The following is a 14,816-nucleotide window of genomic DNA, read 5'->3' as shown; positions in this document are numbered from 1 at the left end:
ATGAAAACCTAGGGTAAATTTAGGGAGGAATCTTTGCTATCCACTATGGCAACCAGAGAGAAAAGACGTCTTGAAATATTGCTTGAAACCAACTTTTATAAAACATGTAGAAACATAAATATCTTTAAACTATCAAGATAAAATACATGTAAACAATTGATGCAGCAAAGAATAGCAACTCTTCAGTCCTGTTGTCACTTCATCCTCTCATGGAACACCTCTACTCTTGGAATACCTGTAAGAGGACAGAAAAAGAAAACTTGATACCACTTGGACCGATGTTAAAAAGAAAGGACCATCCATCTATTGGTATTTTGTGTTTTCTACCATAGGCACCTGTGGCCTTTAATCCGGAATGACTTTGTCAATTCTGTTCATTGCCTCTAGTGGCAGACAAGGCTCTATACTCACTACCACCAGAAGGTGGCAGTGTAGGAGCATTTTGCAAAGATTCATTGAGAAAACAGGGAAACTGAATTTCCATTTATTTTCAGGGAGCCTTTTAGGATACTTGGATTTGGCACCCTCTCCCAGCTCACTTATTGAGGGCAACACCGAGAGTTTGTTTTCTTGGTCTCCATCCTTAAAGTTTGCAATAACTAACAATAACATGGGAGAAGGCCGACAGGGCACCAGCTGTTTCTTGTGCATTGGTTGGAAACCAGCTGCCTCCCTCACTCTTCTGGTAATTTTAGCACATTCTGAAGTGGGGAGAGAGATGGATCCTCTCCCCTCCAACAAGTCCAAATTTTCACGCAACAGATTCCTCCCTGGGCAAGAGACCAGGGCTCTTCACTATGTTCTTGCTCTTCAGCAAGCTTTATTTCATTCAACCCCATTAGTGAAATTCTCAAAGCGTTCTTTGTTTCATTTTCTTTTCTCTTCCCACATAACCAAATCTGGTGCAGAGCGAGATACATTACCACAGGCTCCACCTTGTGAAAAACGTGAGATGATTAATTCATGTTCTTATGGCAAACTGGAAAATTATAAAGCTGTATAAATTTATATCAGGTAAAAGTCTATGTTTTAGGAGGTTTCTCCATTCAGAAGGGAACAAAAGACTTTGCAGCCTTCTCAAGTATTGGGAGGGGACCTGTTGAGATGAGCTGGTATCAGCAACTCACACCTCGGGAGCCACCTTCACAGACCATCAAGCAATATCACCCATATCTCGAACATTCATCAACTATAAGGATCCATAGAAACTGAACATTAACACATGGACTTGGGAGGGGAGCTCTTTTCAATCCGACCGGAGACGAATTTGGGTTTGAATAGCAACCAAGAAACAAAGGGAAATATGGGGAAATATTGCCAGAGGCAGAATAAAGAGTATAAAAACCAAGCCTCGAACATGGCAAATTCGTGTACCCAGCTAGAGACACAGACGGCCAGGGTCTATGTCTATGGGTCACCCTTGGCTCTCTTTTTCCCGGGAGAAACTCTGTCAAGTAAGTGTCGCTGTTTGTGGGGTTTTTTTTTTATTGCTTAAAATTTTGAAATTTGATTCCAAATTTTGTGATTTGAATTTTTAATAAACCAAATTATGGAATTTGTTAATAAATTGTCCTGGTATTTATAACAATTTTGGTGCCCAACGTGGGGCCAGTTTTGAATATTCTATGGACCCCTGCTTCTGACCAGGGGGTGCCCCGCTGTAAAAAGCGGCCTGGCAGAGCGGGTAAATCCAGAAGAATGAACTGGCTTTACAAACCCAGAACCCACAACAGCGAAAGTATTAGGTGTTAGGACAAGCTAGCTTGGGGAGGGCTCGGGAACTCAGCAGGGGTTTCCCTGAACCACGGTTTGTTTTTTTTCACTCGTAAAAGTCGACGTGCACGAAGAATCCACGCAGGAAAAGGACCGTAAGTATAGCGTGGTTGAGTGGGGTGACCAAGTGCTTGAGAACGTATACGTGCGTGTGAGTGTGTGTGAAACGCGTGATATTTCGTGTGTGAGTGTTACCCGATGGGGTGTAGGAGTCACCAGGGGTCCTGAAGGAAAGAGGACGTCCCTTCGAGTTCGGGGACTAGTAAGCCTTCTTGACCTCGACCGAGTGGGGTCCATTAATTTTTTCGGTGGCAGTTACAGAGCCCTCAGTTGACTGAACTTCCACGGAATGGTCATCTGTTAGATCATTAAGTTAACGGCACCGAGTTCGGAAACTCGGGATTTAATTTTTAGTATCTCATAACTTCTGTGCCACGGGGAGTATGGGATCGTATCTCAGTAGAGATCAGGAGGATGATTTGTGGGAAGACTCGGCAGAGGTGGTCCCTGAGTCCCAAGGGGAAGCTTCTTAGCATGGATGTTGGAATATTGGAATGAATGTCCTGGAAGGAGATAGAGAAATATGTGGTCTGGCCGAAGTTTGGCACGTTTGAGTCCTGGACATGTCAGGCTTTGTGTAAATATGTCAGGAACAAGAGGAAAAGGGAGATAGACGAGTTAGAATGTGCACTGTTGCGGGATGGATCCCAGTTTAGAGTGTATCTGGTAGGAGAGTTAGGAAAAAAGAATGAATGGGAGCCCCCGGACTGCCTTCCTCCTCCCTGCGAACCCCCGCCAGCCCCGGCCCCTGTCCCGATCCTGGAGCCCACTCCCTACCCTGGTCCGCAGCGTACCCGGGTTCATCCCGCTACAGCCGTGGCACCGAGACCCCTGCCCCGTTGTTTTTCGCCACCCTGAAACCCTGCTCTTTCCTGGTTCAAGCCAGCGCATGCGCTCCGAACCAAAGCCGGCGCTCACATCCCCGGTGTGAGGGGGAGGAAAGGAGGGGGGGGTGTGGAGAAGCGGAGGCATTCAGTCAGGAGGGGATGTGTGACCGTGTTCTAACAGGAGAAAAATGCTACGGGAAAAGCCTCTCTCGCAGCTTGGTGGTCAGAGTGAAGTCTGTCCCAACCCCCGCCTCCTCTGCAGCCTTCTCGGCAGGTGATAGCATCAGCTGCGTCATCCGAGACCCATGCGGGGCCACGTGACCCGCGACTGCCTGCCCTCCTCTCGCTCAAAGGGCATTCCCGAGAGGGAACTCAGTCCCCACTTCTAGTCCTGACTTCAAACCCCGGCCACCGACGCTAAATTACGAAGAAAAAGATAGTAAAAGGAATTAAAAAGGAATTTCATTTACTCTTTTCTTTGGTGGTAGTGGATCTTTTACTTCAGGCTGAATACATTTTGGAGGCTCCATAGAGTTGTGTGTTTTGCTTTAAAGAGTTTTTTCCTGAAGGAGATCGGCAGAGTTCTTAGTTTTTTCTTTCACTAAAAACTGAAAACCCCAGCAGGCGATGAGGCGAGTGCAGTTCCCGGTTGCCGGGAGACAAGGAGAAAAAAACAAAAACAAAAAAAGTGGCAGGTTTTTTTTGCGGCGACAGGACAAGAGACGGCAGCCTGGAGCCGAAATTGACAAAAGTTTTAGAAACTGTAACAAAGATGTGCTTAGCAATAGAACAGAGTTAATAAAGTGAAGAGGAAGGTTTTAAGGAGTCTTTTTCTTGTTTAGAATTGTGTAAATAGTAGTAGAAGCTAAACACTTGGAGTTGATGAATAACACTTTAGAAAAAGCCAAGATGCTTTTTTTCTCTCTCCCTTTAATCACCTGAATTTGTGTAGTTTTTGTCCAATATGGTGAAAGGGTGCAGATTGCTTTTTAGGCAGTTTACCCTCCCTCCTCTCTATTAACCGTTGTCAAAAGTAAGACACCAAACAGTCACGCCCATATGCTTGTGCGGGAGAATGTAGGTATGGACTCCCTGTTCCCATGGGGTTTTCTTAGGAGAGCTTTAGAAACTGGTGTGTTTTCTGCTGGTTGGAGCTAGGCTGCCGAGGCTCAGCGAGATTGCCTTAGGGAGACGTATGAAAGTTTGCTTTGTAGTTGTGGACAGTGTAAAAAGCTATTTGTATTTCACGTATAAAAGGATATAGGGGTAGCTGTTTTTAGATGCCTAGAACAGTAGGCATTGCAGTTGCTTGTTTATTGCATGTGAGGGTTTTTGTGTGCATGCTAGGATTGTAACCGATGTAGCTCATTGATGTTTGAAATGATTGCTACACTTTTGGGTTAGATTGTTGATTTAAATATGAAATAATAATACAGCGTTTGTGGAGGCAGGCAACGTGTTGCAAAGAGGTTTTTTTTCTGCTGATTGAGTTTTTTGAAGCGTGTGACCAGTAGAGTCCGAGTTAAAATTGCTTCTTAATTGAACTGGCTATGATTTTTTTCTGATTCTCTGTAATCTTTATTTTTTTGTGTGTTTGCTTAAAAGAAACAGGGAAGGGTTTTTTATATATAGCTGATTTCTTAGAAGGGATAGTTGATGATATTCCTTTAGTATAGTGTCTTTTTGTCTATCCCTGGGTTTGGAGGGTACAAGTCTTAGAATTGTTCTAGTGCTTGTATTTCTTAGGAGTAAATAATTGTGTAGACTTATTTCTTTCTTAGTGTTTTTGCTTTAGATTTATTTCTATAGTATCCCTCAGGAAGTTTTGCATTTTTCTGAATGTTGTTAGCATTACATGCAGGGAAGAAAAAAAAAAAGAGAAAAATATGCTCTTCAAAAAACAACTGATGTGTGAGAAAACATTTGTGTTTAGTAGATACAATAGAAAGAAAACTGGTTGCCTGGGTTTCAGCTATTTGAATAGTTAAATACTATATTTTGGTAGGTAAATATTTAAATGGTACACTGAAGGCATAATTAAATTACATATATTATTTGATTATTTTTTTGAAAGAAAAAGTAAATTCAAACTGACCGGTTTGGATCTAAAATAAATAGAAAATAGGTTAATTTTGTAGAAGCTCTTTGTGACAGATAATGGTGCCTGTATCTGTATTGGAAAAGGTTGAGTAAGCTAATAGGGCCTGAGTTTCAGGGTGAATCGTAGCCCTGAAAAGTTTTCAAGTATTTTGATGCCTGTTACAGATGAATTAACCCTGTTGTTTTATCCACTTCCTATGATAAAAGCTAAAAGAGATCAGACCCTCAACAAAGTTATATTCTATAAGTAGTATAGGAATAAGTTCTGCTATTTGTAATATCATTTTCTTCTATTTAGTGTGCCTTGTTTTTTCCTATGTCTTGTTAAAATACTCCCCCAAGATTATGAGTGAGGTCTTAAGTTTTTCTTTTAATTTGTATTAGGTACAAATGTTGCTTAAAGGTTATCCTTCATTAAGTTGTCCTGCTCACTGATTGTTTGAATTGGCTCCCTGTCGAAGTGGTCACTTCAGCTATTACTGCGGATAGTATCTTGCCGCGCTGGGTAGGGGTCTGAAATATAAATTTGTAGTTCAGTTAATTAGCAGTAGTGCGGACTCATTGCACTGAGACTGCAGAAACTGAGGGAAGATGTGTGTAACCTTAACAACTGATTGTCTTGGAAACTGCTGTTGTCACAAAACATTGTAGGATACTGGGTTTTATGAATGTTTGTCTGTATACCAAATCACTCTGAATGTGCTGAGTTTGATTCTTGAAATAAGCCCAAATTGTTTGTGCTTGTCTATGATTTTTTTAACTGAATTTTTCTTTAAAGAGCTAAAACCTGTGTTAATGCTATGGGATTTGGAGCAGTCTTAGTGTTTATTGTTTACTCGCTATATACCCAGTGGACATTGTCAGAAGTATTAGTAGAATATAAAAAGAATTGTTTGTATGTTTCAGTATAAACCTTGTTTAATAATAAGTAAAATTCTCTTTCTGTTAATTTTAATTTCTCCCTGTAACAGTACAAAAAAAAAAAAAGATTTTTTTTGTATTGTGTATTGAGTTCTTTAAATTCTAAATAAAGAATTGAATCATTCTTGTGTGAAAAGAAGATTTTGAGTTTTATAGAGAATTGTAAATTATTTTGTATAAAGAGGATGAGTGAATTATGAACTAGAAAACTCATTCAAATATTCAGATTGTCTGAATAATAGTCGTAGCATGTTTCCTTCCTGTAAGGTATTTCCGAAGATTTTTCAAAAAGTACTGTTCAAAATTAAACTTGCATTATACCTAGATCTGAATTGATAAATTTAATTTGAAGCCAGCTGTGAGAGAGCTTCAAGATGTTGATTTATAAAATCAGATAGATTCTGGAAAAAGAAGTTTTTTCATATGACAAAGGTGTAGTCTGTGCTAACCCCTCAGTTTTGGAGGGTTCCCCTGTTATGTCTTTAACAGGTGCTGGTGCGAAGAAACATTAGGAAAAATATTAAGAGAGACATTTTTGACCGTGTGATCGGTGGGGAAAACGGGAATCAATTAGATAACACCTAAAATTCGGTAAGCGGGGGTGGAAAAGCAAAAACATAGAAACCGAGATTTTGGTCCAAAAGGCTTCTGACCGCGACAGAACAGCTAAAGCCGTCTAAGGGAAACCACCTGATAGATATGTGGCAGAAACCAGAAAGAGGATCGGAGCAACCTTTACCTGCTGTTTGAGAAGAAACAAACACCTCGCCATTTGGATGCAACCAAATGGGCGCTGGCATAAACAGAGGAATCGGTTTGTGGATCACTCTAATGGTCATAAGCCTAACTGAACCCAACAGAGAGCTGGCATAATGAAACTGAACTTAGCCCGAGGTTTCCCAACCGAGACAGCCCTGAAGCTAAAATTCAGTCCACCTTGGAGGACCCTCAAAAGGGAAATTTAGACCAGAGAATAAAATTCAAAAAAAGGATTTCAACTGATAGAACTTACCTAAAGATCATTGGTCACAAATGTTCTCTTCATCCTCAGAAATCCCATTGAAAGGGACCTCTGAGGGGGTTTAACCTCACGCAGTAAAAGCTATAGAAATTTGTAAGAAATAGTACCAGGGAAAACAAAAGCATTGAAATTTAGTCTAAAATTGAAAGTTAAGTAAATATGCAATCAGAGAATAATAAAGATGATGCGAACATGAATTAAATGGTTAACAAAAAAAAAGAAATGGGGGAATTGTGAAAAATGTGAGATTATTAATTCATGTTCTTATGGTAAATTGGAAAATTATAAAGCTGTATAAATTTATATCAGGTAAAAGTCTATGTTTTAGGAGGTTTCTCCATTCAGAAGGGAACAAAAGACTTTGCAGCCTTCTCAAGTATTGGGAGGGGACCTGTTGAGATGAGCCAGCATCAGCAACTCACACCTCGGGAGCCACCTTCACAGACCATCAAGCAATATCACCCATATCTTGAACATTCATCAACTATAAGGATCCATAGAAACTGAACATTAACACATGGACTTGGGAGGGGAGCTCTTTTCAATCCAACCGGAGACGAATTTGGGCTTGAATAGCAACCAAGAAACAAAGGGAAATATGGGGAAATATTGCCAGAGGCAGAATAAAGAGTATAAAATCCAAGCCTCGAACATGGCAAATTCGTGTACCCAGCTAGAGACACAGACGGCCAGGGTCTATATCTATGGGTCACCCTTGGCTCTCTTTTTCCCGGGAGAAACTCTGTCAAATAAGTGTTGCTGTTTGTGGGAGGTTTTTTTTATTGCTTAAAATTCTGAAATTTGATTCCAAATTTTGTGATTTGAATTTTTAATAAACCAAATTATGGAATTTGTTAATAAATTGTCCTGGCTTTTATAACAACCTTCATGTAAATGAATTACATCTTTTCAAGAGGGCAGAACTTGAGGGGCGGAGGGGGTTGGCTTTGCTGAGTCAAACCCTTCCTCCAGGGAGTGGAGGAAGGTGACATCATGTTCGGGGCAGCCCACCTCCTCCTCGAAGCAGAAAAACCCTGGTTCATTCTCCACACTTTCCCCAGCAGTGTTAATTTGCAAATCTAAAGCTCTTTGTCTCTGGATAAGCTTGTTCAGAAGAGGTTTTGCAGGTTTGGGGCTAACTTCTGTGCATTCAATTCTAAATCCGCCCAGAGGCAGGCTGTTGTTCCAGCCTCCTAGGCAATTTGTAACTCAAATTAGCTCTTTCTGTTGCTACATGGCAACATATTTCTCTCTTTTTGCAACTCTGACTCTAGCCTGCACCCATATGGCTACCAGACCTTTTTCCTTACAACTTTTTTTTTGTCTTTTCTTTTGTCAAAATTTGGATTTTCTCAGCAAATTACTGCAGATAGTGCCAGATTTCCTCAGCCCACATCTCCTGTTTGGGTTTGGACAAACTTTATAAGCTTTTAGCAGTTTCACCAGTGGAAAGCAGCTAATGACAGTTTTTGTCTGTGTTTCCATGACTTTTCTGATGGAGAATATCAGGTTTGTAATAAATGATAAGCCAATTTTATCAACAAAGAATTTTTTTGAAAAATGGCAATATAGAAGTCAGAGAAAGCCACAAGCAAAAATCGGTGCCGAGCCCGGGGTCGGCACTGGGTGAACCTCGGCTTCGGCCTCTATCGCACCGAAACTCCCTGAGTTCATGAATTCAGTCCTTGAATTCAGTCCTTGCGGAGTCTGTTTATATACAGTTTTCGGCTGGACAGTGGGTTGCTCCATACTTCTTTTGTTTCTCTTGTTTCTTTAACATATTCATGTAGCCTCTTTTCCTTGCTGCCTGTCTGTTGAATATTTTTCCACTTGATTCGATTTCTGGGAACCAGGTATTGGGGTGCACGCCCTGGATGGTGGAGATTAGATCCATATCGGGTGTTAATCGCTGGGTCGTTGTCAGGTCCATCTCCAGAGAAGGCTCTTCTCTTTTCGATGCCACCCTTCTTTCTATTGCAAATGGGTCCCTTCCCTTGTTACTGGCAGGGGCGTCACAATTTCTGAACACTTTATTCTTAAGCATGAATGACTTTATACCATATATTTTATTAAACACTAATTATTTCATACCATATATCACAGTTTTGACCGAAAATTAATTTCTTCCTTATTCCGCGACTAGCGGTTATCTCCATATAAAACACCTCTTTGTCACCTCAAGAGTACCAATTACAGTGTAAGGCCCCAGAAACTCACTCAATGAGACTCTTAAAAGGGCTTTTAGTTTTATTTAATATACTCTTGAGTTAGACACATGGGAGAAATAACAACAAGATAATTTTTAGTAAATAGTTTAAACTCCAGTTGTATTCTACAGTGGGTGCCTTGCTTTTATTTTTCAAGTCTGGTTAATTATGTTAGCATTATAGCATCATGCCTGAAGTAGGCCCTTGATGACAGGAATGGGAAGCAAATTTGTTGCTCTCCATCAAGTATAAGTAAAGCTAGCTGTCATTTTTTTTCATATCCCTCCACTTCAAAATGTTATAAATGCCAATACGATATTCCAATTAAAATAATAATTTGGTTTATTAACAAAGATCGAATTACAGAATTTCGGTAAACTCACTAACAGCGGAGATACTTGACAGTCTTTTTCCCGGGAAAATGCCAAGGGTGAACCGTGAGACACAGAACTTGGCCGTCTGCTGTCTCCCCTTCGGTTCACAAATTTGCCCGGTTCGGGGCTTAGTTTTTATACACTTTATTCTGCCCCTGGCAATATTTGCCCATATTTCTCTTTGTTTCCCAGCTAGCTATTCAAATCCAAGGGTGTCTCCGACCAGGCTGGAAAGAGTTCTTTCTCTCAGTTCATATGTTAATGTCCAGTTTCTATAGATCCTTATGGCTGATGAATGGTTGAGGTATGGATGATGATGCTTGATGCTCTGTGAGGGTGTCTTGATGGGTCTCCTCCCGGTGCTCGAGGAGGCTGCCGGTGCTCGTGCTCGAGGAGTCTGCCGGTTTCCCGTAAACCTTTTGTCTCTTTCTGAATGTAAGTTTCTGGGGTGGTGCCTGCTTTTTCAACATTTTGGTTTAGCAAAATGTTACAAGGTGTCCTGAAACTTACATTTTCATACAACACACACATATATACAGTTTTATAGTTTTCAATAATATTTCATTAACTATAAGAACATGAATTAATCATTTCACATTTTTCACAAAAATAAGGAAGTTTTATCATGGTTTGTTCCTTTTTTTAAAAGTCAACAGATGCAAATGGTTGGTTGAGGTGCTGTCTACAGGAATCAGTTTGAATATCTTAATTTTTTGTCCTCCCTCACTAGTACGATTTAATTTGTGTTAGCAACAGGGAGAGTAGTGGTTCTGTTTTGTGGCTTTAAATGTTGTCAATTAGGCATGTTCTAGTGCAGAATGAAAAAAACAGGGCATATGCCTTTATTAATATTCAGCTCTTTATTAAAGTGATCAGCTCATTATTAAAGTCATCAGCAGGATTGCAGAGTCCGATCGGAGTTTTCCACGCTGCTGCAGCCATCTGAAGGAGCAGGTGCTGTCCCAGTGGATGCCGATTCCTTGTTCCCATAGAAACACCTGGCAGTTCTCTCTGGTCAACCATCAGAAGGCAGAGCAGTGGCAGTCAGCTCTTTGCCCTCAGGGAAAAGTCTCAAGAGTTTCCCATTCTTTGTCTCAGTCAGCTCAGCTGGCCAGTTCCCATTCCATTCAGGCTCCTCACAGGTCATGGCAAATCTTCAAACCAGGCCACGGGGTGCATCCACTCCCCGCTCGGCCAGGGCACTATCCAATTCTCTTCTGACGAATCCAGCTTCCTGTCCCGGGGTGCAGTTTCCCCAAAAAAACCTCCCAGGATCCATGGGGGCGGCCCTATCTGCATATACAAATGCATATGCATTTGTCCTGGTCATAGCCAAGGTTACTCTTGCTGAATGAGGTAGTTACAAAGGACAATAGGGCTATCTAGGTGTGGGCAGCTTCTTTTCACATTTCAGTTAGGTAGGGAAAAGTTGCCAGGCAACTTTCCTTCAGGGCAGCTCTCCCTACTCCGATTGGCTGGGGTGTGGGGGGTGTTACTCTAGCCAAGAGAGGGTCAGTTGTGGGGTGTTTGTTTTTGTTTTTGTTTTTGTTTTTGTTTTTTCTTTTTTTTTTTTGGTTTTTTTTTCTTTCGTTCCTAACACAGAAGACGATCAAGCTAACACCTACCCACACATTCTTACTGGCAGTGATAGGCTTAGACTTTGATATTAGCTTTTGGGTTTTTATTTTCTTGGATTTTGTTATCATCTTTAACGTTGTTTGTTTTTAAATGCTTGTTACTCAAGTGTACATATTTTAAAAGCATTTCATTTCTGTGGTGTTGTAATTCCAATGTTTTCCCCCATGATATCTCTAAAGTATGCTAATATTTAACCTAATGAGGAATTTGATAAAAGTGTCAGCTTGATTCCTTCGTAAATTATTTTAGAAAACCAAATGTTTCTATGCTTTGAATAGTCATGAAATAAATGTTTAAATATTATTTTATTTGAATATGTTAAGTGTAGTGTGAAATTGATGTACAGGTGGAATAATCCAGTGGCTCAAGAGTATGCTCAGGTCACTGATTATGTATGACTTTGTACAAATCATAATTAGTGACAAATTCAGAGTTTTTCTGTGGGAATTTTACTGCTGTTATTTTAACAGTATAAGATGGTCTGCATAGATTTATATTGTATGACAACACACCTTTGGTTTTCCAGTTACTTTTAAAAACATTTTATTTAATCAAGTGTTTGGTTGTATTTTGTATATAGATGGTCCAAATCACAGCATTAAATGTAGCTTGCAAGCACTTCCTTACGGATACTTTTCCCACCTATTCTTTTAATGAAAAAAATAAAAGTGGGGGAACAAAACAGTTATTGTTTACTTTGAAGAAATGCGTGCTCAAAAAATTGGGGGGGCAACACACTGCTGATCTAAAAAGACTTAAAACAATTGGGTATATGTATATACACAAAAATATGTTGTGTTTGTTAAAGTTCAGTAAGGATTTGGGTGGGTGAGAAATAGTCTTGTTTTACTCCTCCAAATTACTGATAAATGTTCTTTCTCCTCTCTTCTTCCCTTGCCACTTCCTCTTTCTGCTCCAGTGCCCAATGCTTCTTTTAAGGTTTAATGAAAGGTATCTGATTAAATTGAATTCTCATTCCTGATTTATTTAATCGAGTGCATTCATTTGTATGCTATCCATGTGTCTGGGCTAAGCTAACAATTGATTTATAGGTGAAGCTAAAGGGGTATTTTATGTGACTTTTAAAAAAATCCTGTTTAATTAGCCATTGTGTAATATCCTGTTAACTTCTAATTGCAGCCAGTCAGATGATGATTCTGGGTCAGCATCAGCTTCTGGATCCGGTTCAAGCTCTGGAAGCAGTAGTGATGGAAGTAGCATTCAATCAGGTAGCAGTGACTCTGAGTCTGGTTCAGAGTATGACACATCTAGAGAGAAGAAACAAGTTCAAGCTAAACTACCACCAAAACTTGATGGATCTGAGGTAAAACAAAACAAATAAACCCTTTGTGGGGAAAAATACTCTGTGCAGAATAGTTGCAAAAGTCGTTTTGATTTAAACAAACAAAACCTCTATAATTTTTACTTAGAATGTTAAGTTGATTGGGTTAATGAATTCACATACTTAGCTCTCATAAATAGGGCTGCTACGTTCTCATTTCTGTAAATACCTACAGTTAGACAATTACCTAAATTTTATAATGCAGAAGACCTATTAACATATTGTATATTTTTGAAGACAAAGCCACGCATAATGTTCCTATTTCTAATTTTTTAAAAACTTGTCTCTTTAATGCTGAGTTTCTTCATATCAATAAATGTACAACAATTCCAGGGTTAGATACATCTTATCTTCTGTATGGGGAAAAAGTTTGCCAAGTTTAGAAAAAAAAAGTGGTGTCTAGAAATCTCTTCAATGCAATGGATGAGTTACCTACGTTCTCATCTGTTTCTCTATGTAATATGGTCTTAATTTGGTTGATGTACATGAAGGGTAGTAAAATATTTCCTACTGTAAGATTCAGGACTGTTAAGGATGCTTTTTTTGTGTTTATGTTTTTGGGGGTTTTTTTGTTCATATTTGTTGCGGTGTGCATTCCCCAGGACGCACGAGGCAGCATTGGGGTGCGACACATTTCCCCCCGGGGAGACTTTTCCTCCCCGCTCTGGACTTCGGTGGTCTCGGCAGTTGCTTTTGGGGCACAGAGATGTATCAGAGGCGAGACGGGTCTTGGGGTAAACTAAGGAGATTTATTACAGGTATAACTGAAGCATAACAACTAAAAGCTGGACCCCAAAGACAGGGAGCACATGTCGCGCCGTGGGTTTTATAGACGGGGCGATACAAAGCAAACAACCAATGAGAATGCACTCAGGGAGGAGTCTAGGGCAGGGAATACAGAACTAAATCCAATGGGAATAGCAGAAGCAGTGTAATGATGTGAAACAGCAAATGATATATCGAGTGAGGGAAGATTGGCAAGGAAGGTTCTAGAAACAGAGGCAGGGACACAGAGAAATGACATAACGGCATGTATAATTTAAATCATAACACACAAATGAAATATAAAGCTAGCTTGAAAACTTAAAGCAGAAATCCACTCCACAACACATATTCATATTCATATTCACATTCTTGTTCATGTTCTTATTCTTATTCTTATTCTTATTCTTATTCTTATTCTTATTCTTATTCTTATTCTTATTCTTATTCTTATTCATGGTTTTGATACTGTCTCTCACAGTATCCTTCTGGATTAAATGTCCGGCATACAGCTAGACAAGTCCATAAAATGATGGGTGAATAATTGGCTGATGGGTCAGACTCACAGTTGTAGTAAATGGAGTTACATCAGGCTGGTGACCAGTCATTAGTAGGGTTCTTCAGGGCTCAATATTAGAGTCCTTTCTCTTCAATGTTTTTATAAATAATCTTGGCACGGGAATTGAATGTACATTAAGTAAGTTTGCCAACAGTACTAAACCAGGAGAAGCTGTTGACTTTCTCAGGGGTAGAAAGGCCTTATAGAGACATCTGGATAGACTAGAAAACTGAGTAATCACCAACTTTGTGCAACTTAATCAGACCAAATTCCAGATTCTGCACCTGGGACAGAGTAATCCTGGGTGTCACTGTTTGCCATGCTCAAATGACCACACAAAGACTGAAATTGAGAGAGAGACAGCAGGGCAGAAAAAGCTCTGCCCCTTGTTTATTACATCCTGTTATATACTTTCAGAAAAGTGGCCATGTATTGGAGGGTGGAACTCCCACTCCCATCCACGATTGGCCAAAGGGACTACCAGACAACCCGGTCCTCTCCTGGAGAAGAATTCAAAACAATGGCAGTATTTACAAAAAACAATCTCCTGTTTACATGAGCAAAATGTGAGAAAGTGAGAACTTGTACTTCAGTATGAATGCTCAGAAAACTAGGAAATATGGTGACACCTGGGTATACGTGCAAATTGGGGAACAAGCAGCTGGAGAGCAGTGCTGTAGAAAGAGATCTGGGGATTTGGGTTGATGGCAAGTTGAATATGAGTCAACAGTATGCCCTAGGAGCCAAAAGGGCCAACTGTGCCCTGAGGTGCATTGCTAGCCAGTCAAGAGAGGTGATTGTCCTGCCATGTACTACACTGGTGTGGCCCCACCTCGAGTACTGTGTGCAGTTTTGGGCACCTCAATGTATGAAGGACATCAAACTATTAGAATCATAGAATATTCCAAGTTGGAAGGGACCCACAAGGATCATCAAGTCCAACTCTTAAGAGAATGGTCCATACAGGGATTGAACCTTGGGGTTATTAGCACCATGCTATAACCAACTGAGTGTCCATAGGATGATGAACAAGATGGTGAAAGGTCTTGAGGGCAAGACTTACAAGGAGTGGCTGAAGTCACTTGGCTTGTTCAGCTTGGAGAAGTGAAGGTTGAGGGGTGACCTCACGGCAGTTTACAACTTCCTCACGAGGGGACATGGAGGGGGAAGTGCTGATGTCCTCTCTCTGGTGAACAGGTCAAGAAAATAGAATGACGCTGCATCAAGGAAAG

General features: G+C 40.3%; 1 protein-coding gene across 3 annotated transcripts in view; it reads left to right on the top strand.

The window, feature by feature from the left end:
* The window catches only part of LOC134564904 (chromodomain-helicase-DNA-binding protein 1-like), a 129,512-nt gene that overhangs the window by 48,087 nt on the left and 66,609 nt on the right, over positions 1–14,816 (top strand). For all 3 annotated transcript variants that reach the window (XM_063424190.1, XM_063424188.1, XM_063424189.1), the window contains exon 3: positions 12,062–12,245. In XM_063424190.1, the coding sequence (XP_063280260.1) occupies positions 12,062–12,245 (184 nt within the window). The remainder of the gene's footprint in view (positions 1–12,061; positions 12,246–14,816) is intronic.

This window comes from Prinia subflava, assembly GCF_021018805.1.
Source record: "Prinia subflava isolate CZ2003 ecotype Zambia chromosome W unlocalized genomic scaffold, Cam_Psub_1.2 scaffold_22_NEW, whole genome shotgun sequence".
NCBI classification, from domain to species: domain Eukaryota; kingdom Metazoa; phylum Chordata; class Aves; order Passeriformes; family Cisticolidae; genus Prinia; species Prinia subflava.
The sequence above is the reverse complement of the archived record's forward strand: the minus strand, read 5'-3'. Positions and strand labels throughout refer to the sequence as shown.